The 17,841-nt window shown below is 45.4% G+C and overlaps 1 protein-coding gene across 8 annotated transcripts in view; it reads left to right on the top strand.

Moving 5' to 3' along the window:
• Positions 1-644: 644 nt before the first annotated feature.
• The window catches only part of NIN (ninein), a 93,334-nt gene continuing 76,137 nt past the window's right edge, over positions 645-17,841 (top strand). For 6 of the 8 annotated variants that reach the window (XM_037054280.1, XM_037054273.1, XM_037054272.1 and 3 more), the window contains exons 1-3: positions 645-947; positions 1,766-1,819; positions 10,400-10,603. In XM_037054280.1, the coding sequence (XP_036910175.1) occupies positions 765-947; positions 1,766-1,819; positions 10,400-10,603 (441 nt within the window). In that variant the 5' untranslated portion in view covers positions 645-764. Of the gene's footprint in view, positions 948-1,051; positions 1,250-1,765; positions 1,820-10,399; positions 10,604-17,841 lie in introns of those variants that run through there. The other 2 variants (XM_037054276.1, XM_037054277.1) reach the window with 2 other exon arrangements.

Below are 17,841 nucleotides of genomic sequence, written 5' to 3'. Positions count from 1 at the left end.
ACACTGGATTCTCAAATGCTAGTTTCCTTCCTGTCCCTTGTTCTCGCAGAAGCAAGGGAGCTTTCTCCAGTTCCTTGTTGAAATAACCAGACTGGTGGGTTATAATAAATCAGGTGTCTCCTTCTTCAAGGGCAACACATTTAATCCTGCAGCTGAAAGAGAGAGGCTTGGGTATCGCCCCAGCCCACAGCTGCCCCCACTCTAGGCCTGGTCTTGTATCCCGTTTGCATTCAGGTCAGAATTGTAGGGATGGGGGAGTTAGCAGAGATTTGGGGGTTGGGGGCGGGGGAGTGGAGTACGAGGGAAGACGGAGGAGGTGGTAAATATCTAGCAATAGTTGGCTGGAAACTACCAACTCCAAGGCGTTTCTGTCCTGGGTGGCTAGTGACCGAGGGTCAGTTGTACCCGCGGAAGGCTGGATAAGGGGTGGGGGCCGCTGCGGACAGTGCGGGGCAGGTGCAGAAGCCAGTTAAGATCTGGGAGCAGCGCTGCACTCGCTCTAAAGGACTCAGAGTCCAGTCTAGAGCCCTTCCTCCTTCTGGACCTTCCTTCCGATAACGGAAATGCGCGCTCAAGGGCTGAAACATCGAGGGCCGCCCGAGGGCAAGAGAGGAGCCTAAATGCTCACCTTCGAGTACCGCTGGCTAGAGGCGGGGCCTTTCCTCCACAACTAAAAGTGGCCGCCGGCTGTCCGGGGCGCAGCGGGGTGTGCCAGGGCGCGTCTGGGAGAAAAGGGAGGCGAGGGGGCAGGGGACGAATGGTGGATGCGCCAGCCGCTGTCCGGCAGCGACCTTGGGGCGCTGGTCACCACCTACACCCCCTGGAGTCCTGTCTTTTCCAAGTTCAAATCTCCACAGCGACCTTCCCAGCAGCAGACAAAATCGGACCAGGCTCCTCCGGGTTCCGCGACCCCGAGCAGTTGGGACCTGGGCGCAGTCCCGATCAAGGTGGGGGGTACGGACCCAGCCAGGCCCGGGAGGGGCCAGGCGCTCCGCCCCCGGCCGCCCCGGAGGCCCGGGTCGGGGAGGAGGAGCCGCGCCCCAGCCGGCGCCGCCCTGGCTCCTCCTCCCCGCGCGGGCCTGGCCCTTCCTAACCGGCGTCCGAAGCTCCGGGTGGCCGCGGCACAGCCGGGAGCAGAGCGCGCTGGGCGCGGCCGTCCCGCTGCCCCAGCCGGCGCGTGCGAGCCCTGAGTGCGCCCGCGGCCATGGTCCCCGCGGCGGCGACCGGCGCCTGAGCCCCGGGACCCGCGGTAAGCGCGCAGCCCGCTTCCGGGACCCCCGCCCCGCGGCCTGGGGGGGGGGCGCGGAGGCCTGGCTCTGCCCCCGTGTCGTCGGTGGCGCCCTGCGCGCCTGGCCTGTACCTGGCACCCGACGGGCAGGGCAGTTCCTTCGGGGCCAGGGCGGGAGCCGTCTCCGCGGGCCCGGCAATAGGAAGCGGCCGGGAGGAAGCGGGTGGCCTGGCGGGCGGCTGGGTCCGGACGCTCCCCGAGGACCAGGCGGGGAGGGGGCGGCTTCGGAGGCGGAGGAGGGGCTGGTCGTGCAGGCGCGGAGTGCGCCGGTGGGGGCGGGCCGCGGTGGGAGGACGCGCGCCGTGGCCCCATCGAGTCGCGCTTTTGTAAAAGCTGGCCTCTTACATATGGAAATGACGGTCGCGCGGGTCTCCGTTCCCGTCCTTTTGAAGGACGCCCGCCCAGAACCTCAGCGCCGCCTGCGAAGTATTGTCCCGTTACTTGCGCCCTAACAAAGCATCCACCTTCGCTTTGCAGAGCTCTGGAGACAGGCGGCAGGCTGTGCGGGTGCAGCGGAGAGGCGGACACAAGGTAGGCGAGGACGGCGGGGGCAGAGAGCGCGGGCTGCCTGGCGCTACAGCGGGGTGTCTGAGGTTTCGGGGGGGCAGCGATGGGCAGGCGGGTCAGGGGCACATCTGCATCGCATGTTGCCAGGGACCTAAGTGGCGCTTGCTTGCTTCTGCGGCACCTCGCCTACGCAGTCAGGTCTGGGCACCTCCGCCACCCGCGTGGTCCCAGCCTGCAGCCGACAGCTGAAAGGGGCTTCTGTATGTTGGTCTAGGAGTGGACTTGAGTCCTGGACGGAACAGAAGGGACAGTTGTTCTGTTGCCTTGTGCTACCCAGGCAGCCTTGTGATTGAGAGGCTGAAGAGAAACCTGTCTGGGGAAACCCGAGGTGTTAGCCTGGAGTGTTTTGAGTATGGGAGAGCTATCCTTAAAGTGGGGATTTTGGAAAGGGGTCAGTGCATAGAGGAAGACTTTCCCAGGGCAATTATTACTAAGAAGGGGAAAAGAACAAAATGCCACTCGTTTATTGCCTTGCTCGCCAGGCCAAGCAGAATGCAAGTGTAGGGTGTATGGGGAGAAGCTTCCATGGCCCCGAGGGGTGGGCTTCTGCAGTTACCAGGCCCGTGCCTGACAAAAGGACAAAGCTGGTGGAAACAGGTTACTGCTGAGAGTTCGTTCTGTGAAGGCGAAAGAGGTAGAGATAGAAAGAGGAGGTTTCCTAGCCTCGGCCCTGCCCTTAGCCTGCAGGTGACATGGGGGCTGGAAAGATCGCTCTACGGTGTACCCCGCGTCTGGACAACTTAGCCATTAGGAGATCTTCTGCTGTGTTTGCTTTACTGGAAGAGATCCCCTCCAAGGTTGAGGAATTCCTGAGATGGGCTTGCCGTCCAACTTAACTACTGAATGTGTGAAATGAAAACAGATTGCATGGTTGTCTTTTCTGACTGAGGTGGGAGCTGTTTGGGATTAGAGTCCTATTCAAGTCCACCATGGCACATGGGCTAAGCCCCCGAGACCATCAAAAATTCTCAGTTGGCTCCCATACATACGTTAAATTGAGTGTATATGTTTACTTGTTTCCTGAGGATGGAAAGTCTGCAAGGAAATTATTTTTCCTTGTCAGCTTAATTTAATCTTGATCTTCTCTAGTGGCTAGCATGTCGGTGGCTGACCTAGAATACTGGCAGTTCTTGCTCTGGAGTTGAAGAGGGATGTGAAAATCCCCAGACAGTGTGTGAAAGTAACATTACAGGCTGGCTGCAGAACCAGTTTCTTGGGGGCTCTTCAGCTGTTATCCGTGTCCTCTCGGAGGTCAAGTGAACTGCTGGGGAGCTTCTTTTGCGGATTTGTTTATTTCCACTCATTCTGTGCTGCATCTTTAATGGAGAGAATTCTGAGCTGCAATATAGATAAAAGGTAGGACTTCTGGATGTTCCAAGTGGGTTGGACATGGGGCAAGGCAGGAGAAGGCTTTATAGGGAGCAACAGAAAGGAAGCCATCCCAGGCACAGTCTTTGCATTAAAGTGTCACATATCTATTTTTTTAATATGAAGTTGTTCAGTATGGTATGGGTGTCTTTTTTTCATGTTTTTTTTTTCATTTTAGTTATGTGATGATCCTTAATATCGTAAAGATATTATAAAAGATATTAACTGTCACAGAGAGACTCCAATGAATTCTAAACAACCAATCTTAATTTAGTGGGCAATATTCTTATCATAAGTTAAATATTGGTCAAGTAAATTGTTTTAAATGTCACTGGACATGATGGCTTTCTAAACTAACATTTCACCAATCTTGATGCTTCCTATTGCTGTTGATAATGAAAATATATTTTATCAGGCTAATATTGATAAAGGGTTGGCAAGTTTAACCAGAGCATTTCGGGGATTCAAACAACCTAAAGTCTTTTCAGAACACTGATATTTATAAATATAAATTCATTTGTAGGCCAATAAACTACGTGGTTTGAATTCTGGCTATTGAACTTACATCTGCTGGGCAGGGGCTTGTGGAGAGACTTACTGAAGCTTGGGCAAGATATTTTGTCCTTCTAACAAATAAAATAGAATTTTAAAAAGATTATGGGTGTATGCAAATGAGTAGCTGTTTGAAATTAGGATGCTTCTGTATGGCAATTTATAACAGCAATTAACCATTTATTCCAGCTTTTAGATGGAAAAATTACAAAGGATTCGTGTTCTAGTGCTTACTTAAAAAACAAAGTTGAGAAAACCTATTGTTTATAGATGTCAAAAGTGAAACTCTTCACTTTGATCCCAGGGAACTGTTTTCATAGCTGCAGGCATTTTACATGAATTTGAGTTAATATGGCTCAAAAAGCGAAAGTTGTTACAAGCAGTCTCTTTTAAGAAAGTAACAGACAGTGGGTTTTCTGCTTCTGTAATGTTACTTAGTAGCTGATTAAGGGTTATTGAGTCTACAGTGGGCTGGGCTAATGATTTTATTCCTGCAGCTCTCCTGAGCTAACAACATGATTGGGTAATCCGCCTTGCTGTTAGGTTTAACAAAAGGGTGGCTTTGCTACATCATTCAGTGCAGTAAAATACTAAATTTATTTGTGTTTTAGAATGAATACTAGTAGGATACTCTTCATTAAATTAAATTTTATAGTGTAATTAGCAAAGATTGTTATTCTTTTAAATCGAATGTGACTTTGTTTCCTGGGTGGTGTCATTTAAGCTTTTGTGTTACATTTTTATATCATGATTTTATTCTTGGTGATGCCCGTGTGCTTTTGGTATCCAGCTAGAAATGAGATGCTGGAGCAGAAATGAAATCTGAGCAGAGAGGAAGCTTTTCTCATGGCTTTCTCATCAGTGTGTGCAGCAGTCATTTTGAGCTGAAATATTTTATATAGACACACAAGTGGGGATATATGCCTTTTCTATTAAGCTTTGCTAAACTTGAATTTATCCTTGACCCTATTTCATTTTATACCAAATTAGTCCAAAATGGTAAGACTGAAAATATCTGCAGCAAAATAAAATTCAGAAAAGAGAGAAGAAAAAGAAACAATTTCATTTGATCATTGGCATTATGAGGCTCTGACTGACCAAACGGTGAAAGCTAAAGGCGTGAAAGAAAAGCTTTGCCCAAGCAGGGTTTGTGCCTGTTTATCACTTCAGTTGTAAAGTAACTAAATTAGTCACTTGGTGGCCACTGCTTGGTCTGTGGACCCCCAACAGCTATGTCCGAACACAGATCCATAAGCATCTATTATAATACCCAGCGAAAGCGCCTGAGCCAAGAGGGACATGCAGACATGCTTCATAGCTGTTCAGCTGCTGGACCATCTGGAGGGGAAATAAAAGGCCTAAGCTAGGGGCTCTGGCATTGTGCTCATTTATTATTTGGTTTTCCCTTGCCAGGCTTTGTCCCCCCTTTAATCCCTCTGGCCCAGAACAGACGTCCCCTTTGGCTGGGATGTCGATCTTACAAGCTCCTTTCTACATCTTGGATGCCGGAAAGTTCATAAGTTCATATGTCCACTTCATGTTGGCCTTGTGTCGGGGACTTCATCGTTCCAGCTGCACCTCCATCTATGCCTCTTGCAGTCCCAGTTGGCACTGTGATTTCATCAGTCAGGGTTGCCGAGCGGAGCACAATAACACAGCTCTGTAATGGACATCCCTGTCAGGGTCTGCACGTCTTGGCAGCCTTGTTTCGAGTTATTTGGAAGGAAAATGCTCCATGTAGTTCTCATTATGGGTGGTCACTGGGTGATAAATGTTTTGATTAATGGCTCTGTGCATCTGCCTCTTATTTAACCATCCCTCGTTAGAACTCCAGAATACTGCCCACACTGGCCCTTTTATCCCAGAGGAGTGGTCAAGGCTCCTGACAGTTAGGATGGGGAGGTAGATGGTTGCAAGGAGGCTCAGGTTTGTGGTGGGCTTTATAAAACTGGAATTCTTCTTTGCCATCTGAAGAAAGATTTATGATTCCAAACCTGACTTCCTTCATCTCTGGGTAAGGTTCCTGTTACGGGTGGGCGTTAGCCAGGCTTTGACTCTGCAAAGCGTGGGACTGCACAGATTAGATGCAGCTAAGTGTTATTGGGGAATTAATTTAACTGATAATTTAACAACTCTCACTTCCTGGACTTTGCCCACTCTCGAAGATATGGGATTCTTCATGATCATTTTTACATACACATTTACTTCTTCCTTGCCTTATATTCCAGAGATGCTTTATTAAAAAGAAATTACTTATTCTGTGTATCCCTAATGCCTTGGAGACTACAATTATTCAACAAAGGGTCAAGGGTGGGAGGGAGGGAGGAGTCCCCTCCCCCCATTATGTCCTGGAAGAGTCAGCGGCCAGCAAGTGTTCCACGCAACAGAACCACTTCTGGCACTTGGCACTGGTTAGCTGGTGATCACACAAAGGTGGAAACATGTGCTTTGCCAGTATCATTTAAGTGGTCCCATTCATGTGTTATCATGTATGGGATTGAGAGACTGTTGTTTCAAGTCACACCAGGGTTCCAGTCCTGGCCTCACCCTGAGAGTGCTTGTAGCTTTGGACAAATTGTAGACTTCTGCCAACCCCTGATTTCTGCCTCTTAAATGGGAATGTGAGGAATGTGAGATCTACTTTAAAGTATTAGGAGGATTAAATGAGGTCGTATAGGCAAAGTACTCCACAAAGGCCAGACTTACAGTAAATGATCAGGAAGTTAAAAGAAAGTGGTTTTTTTTCTGAGCTCCCAACTATATTTTAGCCTTTTTGCTTTTGTTTCACATTAAATTTATCAATACTCTGCCTTTAAAGATCGAAGAAACAGCCCTGGCTGCTGTTGCTCAGTGGATTGAGCGCTGGCCTGCAAACTAAAGGGCCGCAGGTTTGATTCCCAGTCAGGGCAGACAAGGTCCCAGTCAGGATTGCAGACCAGGTCCTCAGTAAGGGGCCCTTGAGAGGCAGCCATATGTTGATGTTTCTCTCCCTCTCTTTCTCCCTCCCTTCTCCCCTCTCTAAAAATAAATAAATAAAATACTAAATAAAATACTAAATAAAATAAAGATTGAGGAAACATTGAGTATTACCTACTGTGTTTCTTTTTTTCTTTTTAATTTAATTTATTTATTTAGAGAGAGGGAAAGGGAGGGAGAGAAACATCAATGTGTGGTTGCCTCTCACACGGCCCACACTGGGGACCTAGCCTGCAACCCAGGCATGTGCCCTGACTGGGAATCGAACTGGCAACCCTTTGGTTTGCAGGCCCATGCTCAATCCACTGAACCACACCAGCCAGGGCTCCTGCTGTGTTTCTTTAAAGGCAGATCTGTGACTGACTGACTTGTGTAAGTTACTTGTCTTCAGTTCTTCCCTTCTTTGTAAGCCACAGGTATTTTCTTGGTGGTTTTCTCAATTCCCCTCTGGTATTAGCTTTCTTTGGGATTAACTACTCTCAGTTGCTTACCATATTTAACCCTCAGGACACCCCTTCCAGATGGGCATTATTTTTCCCATTCTATAAATGAGGGGGTCAGTGTTAGTAGACTATCCTCCAAAGTCACATCCCATGAGAAACCAATGTAGCTCAAGTGTGAGAATCCGTTGCCTCACTTACTAAACCCTTGAACCAAACTTCACACAGCCATTTGGCAGTGGGTGCTGCCTTTCTGCTTCTGCTTGGTTATGTCTAAGACTGAACATGCCCTTTAAAAAGAGTTGGATGGGAGTAGAGGTGTGTTTCAGAAGAAGTAGGCATTTCAAACTCTTCGTATGCTCATTTATTTCTATAGTTATTCAGGTGAAGTTTCCACTCAAATCTCCCTATACTCAGTCCATGTTTACTGCACCGTGGTGTGAAGAATACATCTCCCCCAATACGATGCATTTGGGGAGCTATAAAAGAAATTGAAGTTGTGGACCCTGCCTTTAAAGAAATTTCTGGCAAATGGGGAGAAAAAATTCTTGCACGTGAAATTACTGATGAACATTTGGGGAATAATATCAACCAGTAAAAATGCATTCTGTGCCAGAAGACTACTGACAACTTGTCACCATATGTAACATCTTTTGGATGTTTTCTTACATACCATCGTTTGCTCTCTAAGGGTAGGGCTGTTTTCCCCCCTTTAGTCAAAGGAATGTTTTCTTATTAAAGGAATTTTATTTTGTGAAAATCCAATGACCTCCCAAAAAGCAGGACTTGATAGCTTATCACATTCAGAGCCATGGGTAAGACCAGGACTTCTCAGTACATGGTGAGTTTTATGGCTCTAGTTCACTGGTGTAGACGGACAAACCCCCAATCTTCAAAGTAGTTTTTAAAAGAGGAAGTGTTAGAATTCTTTCACTTTTCAGTTTTTTTTTTTAATATGGAAAATCAAGCAAAAGCACAGTAGTCTGGCTTTTATGAAGCTGGCCCGATTACAGCATTACAGCCCATGGGACCGTTAAATCCCGAGAGTGAGTCTGAGAACGATGGCAACCGGGAGTATCCCGGAGCACCTGGCAGATTCTCAGCAGATCTTAGCTCGCAATTAACTGGCTGACTCTGAGTGACTCTCATTAGTCAAGCCTTGGCCTTTTCTAAATTCCCAACTTTTGTGGCTATGCTTAACACCTTAGTATTTCTTTTCTAGTGCCTTGATGTTTACATAGCACTTTCAGTTTATTTTGAAAACATTTACATGGTGATTAGTTAACCCAACAGACCAACTCTGGGAAGGTAGCCAGAGTCAGCAGCACCTTAGTAATAGAAAAACTGACAATTAAGAGAAGAGACCTTTTGATACCAGGAGCCTGGACCACAGTGGTACCACTCCAGGTTAACAAGCAGCCCCAGTAAAAACTGAGCTACATGGCAGAGCCAGAATCCATCCTCTGAGTCCACCTGCTTCTGCTGAAACCCTTGGGATGACTGTGGTTCTGTTTTAGCTCTTCATGTTGTGAACAGTTGTCTTATGGAAAGAAACCCACACAACCTGGAGCATCACTGATTTGTATGGAAGGCTCTCATTTTCAGTTCTGGCCGTGTTCAGCATCTTAACTCACATACGTGTCTCCCATGTTGTAATGATCTGCTCCATAGAACATCACTTCTAAATTAGAGTTTTCTGACCCAGGGCTTGCTTTATTTAACGGTGCTGCTTTTAAAAGCAGAATGGTATTTGCAGGAGCTGGGGGTGGGTGGGAAATGGGAGGTTGCTGTGTCATGGGTATAGAGCTTATCGTGTAAGATGAAAAAGACCTGGAGATCGATACTGTCTGCACACTTCACATTTTAATAGGGTGGATTTCATGTTATGTGGTACTTATCACAATAAAAATTATATTAGCAAGATACATTTTTTAAAAGGTGCTGCTTTTTATAGCCAGGGGCTGGCTCTGAGGGCCTCGTTTCAGATCACTGAGGTCACCGTCTTGAGGGTGCATGTGGCACTTGTCTTCCATCACATCATGGTGAGGGCACCTCCAGAGGTGCAGGTGTCAGCCTTTGGTTGGAATGCCCCACACGTTATAAATGAATTAATGTGCAAGCAAAAAGGCCCCAGCTTCATTCTTAAAGTAGGATGTACCTAGTATTTTATGGTACATATTTTTAGCAAAAATGATTGCAAGAGTTATTGATGACTCCATGTTTTTACCACTCCCATGGACAGTGGAAGAAGAACACACGGTCTGGATGGGTCAGTGAGGTGGAAGACAGAGTAGCCAGGTGAACAGAGGTGAGGTGGCCTAGATGGTAGAGGTCCCCTGAGACTCTGTAGGATTATATGGTCTGTGGCTCATTTAAACCTCACTGTCTGATAGGTTGGGGTATTGTTTTCTCCCTTTTCTAGGCAACTAAGCATTACCTAAACCTTCTTGGGACTAAAGTGAGCTTTAGGGAATATGCTTCCTGTCACGCCTGTAATTGCAGCAACGAAGTTAATTAAGTTGCTTTTTGAGGAACTCGTGTAAAAGGCACTGGGTCTCATGTAAACAGGGAGGTGGTTTTGTATCAGACGTGTACCTGCTGCTGCAACCCTCTGGGCTAAACACGAAGAGGAGCATCTAGGCTGCAGGAAGAGAAACTAAACAGCAGCTCATCCGAGCCAGCAGATTGCAGCATCTGGACAGGTTGGCTGGTGCGCGCAGACTTGGGGGGAAGCTGTAGCCCTGCAGTTTGTTGGCGCTAGCAGTTACTTCCTTTGAAAGGACCGGATGTGGGAAGTAGCCTTTCACCGTCTGTAAGTCCTAGGCTAGATGAGCCCATAGAGAATCGCTCTCAGTCTTGAATTTGTTAGACTGGCTGCCCACCTGAGGTGCACCCTCCGCCTGAGAGACTCCCTCATTCTGGTAGTGTTAGCCTGTGGTGACCTGGCCTTGTTGGTATGCCCCCCCTTCCCCATCGCCCCCAGGTGAGTGCATGGGGCAGTTCCTCCGGCCAGCGCTGGGTCCCGGAGAGACCCGTGGTCTTGCTGGTGGGTGTGCAGCGTTACCTCTCCTGCTGGCCCTCATCAAAGTTCAGATCAACTGGCACAAGGGGACCAGGGTGTGCAGAGGGTAGGGGTAGTGTGCTGAGGGGTGGCAGCATAAGGGTTCCAGGGGCTTCCCCAACCTGTCCTTGTCTCTGTCCCGCACAGGTGAACACTGTGGGCTATGGGATGGATGAGGTGGAGCAGGACCAGCATGAGGCCCGACTCAAGGAGCTGTTCGACAGTTTTGACACAACGGGCACTGGGTCCCTGGGACAGGAGGAACTCACCGACCTTTGCCACATGTTGAGCTTGGAGGAGGTGGCCCCAGTGCTGCAAGAGACGCTGCTTCAGGACAACCTCTTGGGCAGGGTAAGGCTGGGGAAGAGCACCGGCAGTGGGAAGTGGGTGCAGTTTCTGTCCGGGTGCTGGGGGTGGGGCAAACCACACCTCTTGCTACTTGTTTCTAACATCCTGGCTGTCTGTGCCCTTAGCTCTTAACCTGAGAAACAGACGGACTATAATGGGCATGGTGTGGCAGTGCAGTTTGCTCAGGCGATGGCGGGCTGCTGCCCTCTGCGCTCTGGGAAGGTGTGCACTGAGCATCTTAGATAAAGACAGAAGAAGAGTTGACAGGAATGTTTCCCAGTTTTTTCTTGCTCTTTGTGGAGCATTTTATGGACTCCACTTTCATCACTGAGACAGCAGGGAGCTGAGAGATTTCCACTGAGGAGAAGGGAAATGCAGTATGGAGACGGCCATTCACAGGAAAAGCAGATTACTGTTATGACTTTCACTCCCAATAAAGCTATTTCTTCTGTGAATTGTTCCTGGGGTGAAGTATTAATTAAACTCTTCACCCAGGAAGTGAAACAGGAGGGTAAGTAAATGCAGCGCAGGCTCATTTAAAACCCAGCACGACTTGCTTCCAGCAGAGATGTGTGTGTGCTGATGTTAACTTCTGCGTTTGACAACAAATGGTCATGTTCTCCCCACAGAGCAAGTCACAGAGATGAGTAAGAGGTTTCTTCCCCCCCCACCTCTCTCAGTTAGTGGAAAGGGTGTTTGATTCATCCCGACCTGAGATTGCATTCCATTCTCATAATTCAGAGCATCATTTGTATGGCTTTGGGTTGAGTCTTGCTGTTGATTTTTTTTTTTAATGGATGAGAGGAGAAAATGGGCAATACTTTTTTAGCCTGTTGCTGTCATTGCTGACACTTTGTAGACAGAAGTTTTTGTCACGTGGTGTAAATTGAGGAAGGAGAACTGTTTTTACTTCTCTTCATTTTCATTGTGTCTTAGCTGACAAGTTGGGTAAGTGCCCTCGTATACCATGTGATGTATTGGCTCTCTGTGAGATGAGGCAGACAGAAGTAGTGACCGCCCTGATACTGCTGTGCACAGAGAATGACATTCTCAGGGGCTGGGCACCATGAGTGTGGTGATTAGTAGGGCTCACACTTAAAGTTTAAGTAACTGTTTGCAAAACTGGGATCATCCGTGGTCACTTTGGAGGAGTTGGCTACTTGTGAATACATGTGTGCCCCCCAAATGCTAAAAATTTTGCTCTGAAAACAGTAGAAATGGGAGATTTGAGAATTAAGCCATTTGCTCCTCATCACGTAATGCACTCAGGCATTTCGTTTCATTCTGCCTCAATCCTAGACACTTTGAGGAGGCAAAAGAGTAGTGCTTCCCACCGTGGTCCTTGGAGATCTCAGACTTTTTGGTATCTAAGGAATAGTATGAGGGAATGGATTCCTTTTTGTGCTTGTTGAAGCTGGAGGAGACATAATAGAATGTAAGGTTTCCTTGAGGAGTCAGTGTAAACACGGAAGCCTCTGCTGCAAGCAGATCAGATCACACCTTGCAGCCGGTTAGCAGTTTGCTCTCCAGATATTGCACATCTCTGCCCTCGGTTGGCAAGCCTAAGCAGGGAGCAGTTATCGATTGATTTGTTAATGACTTGACACTTCCAGCTTGCTTTTTAAAATGTTTGCTATTTGCCCGTGAGTAAGGCATACCTGAGTGGTCTGTAGTGTGATATTTGCTTAGGGAGCCTGTGATACAAGTTAAATAGATGTCTGCATATTGGTTTCATGTGGGCGTCCCTGGTGATTGTCTTGAGAGTCGGGTTGGCATGAATTAATGCATTACTGTTAAACTTGCATTTTTTAATGAAATTGAATTATTCTCAGATGATTTCATAAACTTGGCCATATGCTGTTAAGACACCCTATATGGTCTGTCATTTTAAATTATAGAGGAAGAAAAATCCTTAGAATCCATAGAAGCAATCCAAGTGCTGTCACCTTCTTGGTATATTGAGAAGGGTCACAAGTTGTAAAATAAGTTTTTAATGCCAGTCATCTTTTTCTCTTTTTTTAAGATTTTATTTATTTATTTTTAGACAGAGGGGAAGGGAGAGAAAAGGGAGGGGAAAAAGAGAGGGAGAGAAACATCAATGTGTGGTTGCTTGTTGTGCGCCCCCTCCTGGGGACCTGGCCCACAACCCAGGCATGTGCCCTGACTGGGAATCGAACCAGTGACCTTTTGGTTCTCAGGCTGGCGTTCATTCCACTGAGCCACTCCAGCCAGGGCATCTTTTTTCTCTTTAGGTATTATTTTTAGAAAATTTACAGGGTTAGGAGTCTGGTTTAATGAAACCAGAGAAAGAGATAGTAGCATGACAAATCTAAATCTAGTCATCTATTCGTTAATTTTACAAATATGCATTGTTCTGTGTCCTGTATGTCAGGCGTTCTACTGGTCTTGTGTTTGTCATAAAGCACAGTTTTCTGTCAAGTTGCTTTTTGGATGCATTCGTATCTGTTGGCTCCCAGGCCGCTTATGGTTTTAACTTTACCCTTTAAATCTTAGCAAGTCTAACTTTTACATAAAATGAAACTTTTAAATAAAACGAAACTTGTAAGTTTACCTTTATTGGAATTGGGCTCAATTAATCATCTTTCCTTGAAAACAGATAAAAAAACACTCTCCCCATCAGCTAAGAACATGAATATCATCTGCTTATTTTTATTTTAAAATCCATCTTTAATAACTTTTTGCTTTCTTTTTTTTTTTTTTTAAATTTTATTTATTTACCTTTAGAGGGGAAGGGAAGGAGAGAGGGAGAGAAACATCAATGTATGGTTGCCTTTTGTTCATTCCCTGCTGGTAGTTAGCCTGCAAGGAACTGGCCTGCAACCCAGGCATGTGCCCTGACTGGGAATCGAACCTCGATCGTGTGGTTCACAGGCCCGTGCTCAATCCACTGAGCTACACCAGCCAGGGCTGCTTTCTTTCTTAAAGCCTAATGTTTCTTTTGACAGCTGTTAAGGAGAGTAACAAATTGACTTGCCATTTTCATGCATTTTACTAATAGACAGCTTACCCCCAAATTATGTTTCAGTTCATCTGCTTGATCTTGCTTTATAACTTGAAGCCATAGTCCCCTGAGCACAGGGGTTTTATAGGGTGGGGCCACAGGAGGTTTACAATTGTGAGTACACAAAACCCAGTTTATTGTATTATTATTTATTAATTCCTGGATTATTTTCCATATAAACAACTGTAAACCTACTTTTGCCCCACCCTGTGTGTGTGTCTGCTTGAAATGCCTACAGAGTGTGACTCTCCAGTTTGAAGGAGAGAGGACATTGCTGGTAGGTGTTTCCTATTAGCTTATCAAAAGAGCTCCATTCATATTTTTGTCACAGTTAAGCAGATGTCAGGTGGGTGAGACCCTAAGACAAGGGACTGCTCAAGACACTGAAGAGTTTATAGTCTGGTCATGTCATGTACCTGACAGGTGAGTAGTACTGGGAGCAAAGACTACAAACATTTAGAAAAGGGAACCACATTAACGCTTGCGTTGAACAAAGTTTTCATCCAAGCATTTGATACCCATTGTAGGTGCTTCCTGGTTTGTGTCTTTTAACTGGTGTGTTTCCATATGCCTCTCTACCTTTTTATTAAAAATCTGGACATAAATATGAACATGTACCTTGGTTTTACTGAAGCCTTTGGTTAGATCCTGTTTAAAAAATACACTTTCCTTTCATGATGGAATATCCGAGCTTGAGACAGAACAGCCCCCTGGGGTTCTGATGCATTTCCTTGCTAAAGTCTTTAATATGAATCTGGATCCTGAGGGGCCCCATGCCCTTGGCACTGTATAGAATCAGAACAGGCCACCTGGAAGCAGAACTCATCATTGGCTTACAAAGAGTTCCATAGGTAGGAAGACCTTGGTCATCAAAGGCACTTCAAGATTTCTTAGTGTTAAAATTTGATAGCCGTACAAATACATACTTTAGCTCAGCTTTCCCACCTTTCATTATTTTATAAATGTCAAGATTAATTTACAAATCTTTAGGAGGATTGCTTGTTTGTTTTTTTCTAATCCATTAAAAGCTTTTAAAGATTTCTTTCATGTACACGTTTTAACCATTTGAAAAGTAGGTCAGAAACACAGAAGCACTTTCTGGTGGTGATTATTTGGACTTGTTCTCTATGTGCAAAATTATGCTTGATTGTCCAATAGTGCCTAGTTATAACTACCGCATGTTCACGCTCCCATTTCATAGTATTGATCCGAGCCTTTTTGAACTCATTAGGGGGAATGGTGGAAACATTTCTCGTTGCATCTCTTAAACGTCTGATCCTTCTCTGTACCTTACTGTTTAACCACCAATGAGTAACCCAAAAGGGTGAACAATATTTTCTGATTCCTGTGTTGGTCTTGTGACTCTGGATCCCTCTCCATCACTCCCTTCCTTTACAGCAATTTCATCTGGGGTTGAATTAAACTCCTAAGGATCTCTGGTTCCCATTTATAAACAAGAAGACATTCTGAGTCAGAGGCTACAAGACTTGTTTCCATTCTGTATTAACATTTTCTTGTCAAATTCATTGCAGAATTAACTTTGGTTTTGCATACCGTGAATCTTGAATCTCTCAGAGATACTTAGTCTGACAAAAGCAAGGGCATAGGGGAGAGCTCTTGGGAAGGCCTTTTGCTCTCAGCAAGAGTTGGGAACAAGTATTAAAAGCTGTTCTTGTCTACCTACTTTATTTCAGTGATGGTCATCTCTTTCACCAGAGAAAATATGGTCAGCGATGCTCATTAAATTCCCATAGTATTCCACTGATACTTTTATGAGTCATCTTGTCTGGATGAGGAGACTTAAAGTTCTTCAGTGTTCATCACAGGTTTTTATTTATTTATTTACTTATTTATTTTTTAAGATTTTTATTTATTTATCTTTTTAGAGAGGAAGAGAAGGGGAGAAATATCAATGTATGGTTGCCTCTTGTGAGCCCCCTTCTGGGAACTGGCCTGCAACCCAGGCATGTGCCCTGACTGGGAATCGAACCACGATCGTGTGGTTCGCAGGCCTGTGCTCAATCCACTGAGCTACAGCAGCCAGGGCCATCACAGGTTTTTGGATTTAAATGTTCATCCATATGACAGAGAAACTTGGAATCCAGAACTTGGGAAAGTATAGTGATATGTCTGAGATCAGGCAACTCACGCGCAGCAGCAGCAGGAGGGAAGCGCAGATTTCCCAGACCTCGAGGGTGAGTGCATGTCTTCACAGCCTCCTGAGACTCCAAAGGTGCAAAGATGAATCTCATTCTCTATCCCCCTTCAACCGATCCCCATCTCCACCATGACATCAAGATAGTGTATTGATTCACACCTGGATATGTACACTGATCTTGCCACATTTTAGCCATATGGGCATATTATCTTTAGTTTTCAGAGGTAATATGTATAGTGAGAAAAATAATACCCTCATTGTAAGATTGTGATGAAGGCTGACTTAGACTGTGTGTATTGAAGACATCCTACAGCCAGGCACACAGTTAACTACTGTGTTCTCTATCTCCTTCCTTCTCCCACACCCCTAGAATGGGTCTTCGCTAAATAATGAGTTTCCAGCGATGATTTTTCTGAGGAATCTCTTTAGAACAGAGTTTGGATTTGCTAGAAATTCATGTGGTGGTGGTTTCATCTGTTGCCGTCCAAAGGCAGGGCTCCTTGGGTCAGTCTTGGAGAACAACTTCACACAGCTGCTCTGGGGGTTTAAAACTTGCCTTTTCAGATGGCCTTTGCCTCTCCCCACACTGTCTGCAGGAAATGACTTACTAAGCTACCATAACTGGAATGCTTTATTTGGAATATAACATTTTACAACTATGTCTTTCATTTGAAACTCTGTCTTTTTGTTTATGTCATTTCTCTTTGCATAATGCTGGAAACAGTATGTTCCTCTACACTGACCTCCTGAGGAGTCCGTATTTCTATACCCATTTCAACTGACAGTGTTTTGAATGTTCTGTCACTGACTTCCATTTGTATCACTAGATACAAACCTCCCTCCTATGAAGATGGTCACATGGGCCTTTGCCTTGTTTGACAAGCGCGCTTTGTTGAACGCTAGCTTGAGTTCTCTTGCTTTGGGTCTGTTTGAAGTGCCACCTGCACACCTGTGGAAACTGCATTTGGTCTCCAAGATTGCACAAGAGTATTTTATGCAACGTTAAGTTCCTTATTTTACTTCCTGTTGCAGTTTGTGTGTGTGGTTTAAAATATCATTTATTTCTTGTTTCAGTGGTGCTTCAATTCTTCTTTCAGAAATGCAAATCGTGTTTCTAAAAAAGCATCCCTATGAAATTTGGAGAGCAAAAGTGATGAGGTAAATTTCTGTTAAGCGGTAATGACACATGACAAAAAAATCAGACTTGACTGGTCATCCTGTTAATTTGGTTTAAATGTCATGTGTGTTTTCAGTCAGCCGTGTAATTTTCCCATTGCTGCAAACTGCCCTTTGAGGCATACAAGGTATAGGATGCTTGTAAAATGAATGGCAGCAATTATTATTCAAATGAGGAGGTAGCAGCCCCGGGATGCATAGCTTGGGAGCTTGTTACTTTGTGAGATTTAATTGCATTGTATATTTGGGATGATTTCTAAATTTTAACATAATTCAATAGCAAAACTCCCTTGGAAGACAAAAGATGGTATTTAAAAATTCCAGCTACTGAATTTAGTGAGCCTGCTGATGCGTGTTTCTTCACAATAGAGAGCATTTATTAACATTTTGGTTCTGGGTTGTCCCCTAAGGGGCTTTTCTGCCACATCAGTATTCATGAGCGTGGATGGAAAGTAGCAGTCACCTGCCTCCCTTAGAGAACTATCTTCTTCAAAGATACAGGATTTTCTGCTGTTGAAAGTGCAGGGTCCAGTGTCTAAATACCCTTGCAAGAAGAAAAATAAAGATCAATTTAAGAATTAAAGCTGTTCCAATATTTTTTACTTGAGGTAACATTGGTTAATAATATTATATAAATTTCAGGTGTGCAACATTATAATTCACTATCTCTGTGCACTGAAACATGCTCAGCACCAAAAGCCCATTTCCATCTGTTACCATATAATGGACCCCTTTGACCCAGTCTGCCTTCTGCCACTGCTCCAGTGGTTTGGATCAGTTTGCCAGGTTGCATTTTTCCATTTTTAGATTTTTTTTTGGTGGGGGAAGACGGGGTCACCTAGGTAGACATTGTTGAATTATGAAGAACCTCTGAGTTAATAATCA

The sequence above is a fragment of the Sturnira hondurensis genome, unplaced genomic scaffold (assembly GCF_014824575.4).
Source record: "Sturnira hondurensis isolate 20B ecotype Veracruz unplaced genomic scaffold, ASM1482457v3 Scaffold0008196, whole genome shotgun sequence".
Lineage (NCBI taxonomy): Eukaryota > Metazoa > Chordata > Mammalia > Chiroptera > Phyllostomidae > Sturnira > Sturnira hondurensis.
The sequence above is the reverse complement of the archived record's forward strand: the minus strand, read 5'-3'. Positions and strand labels throughout refer to the sequence as shown.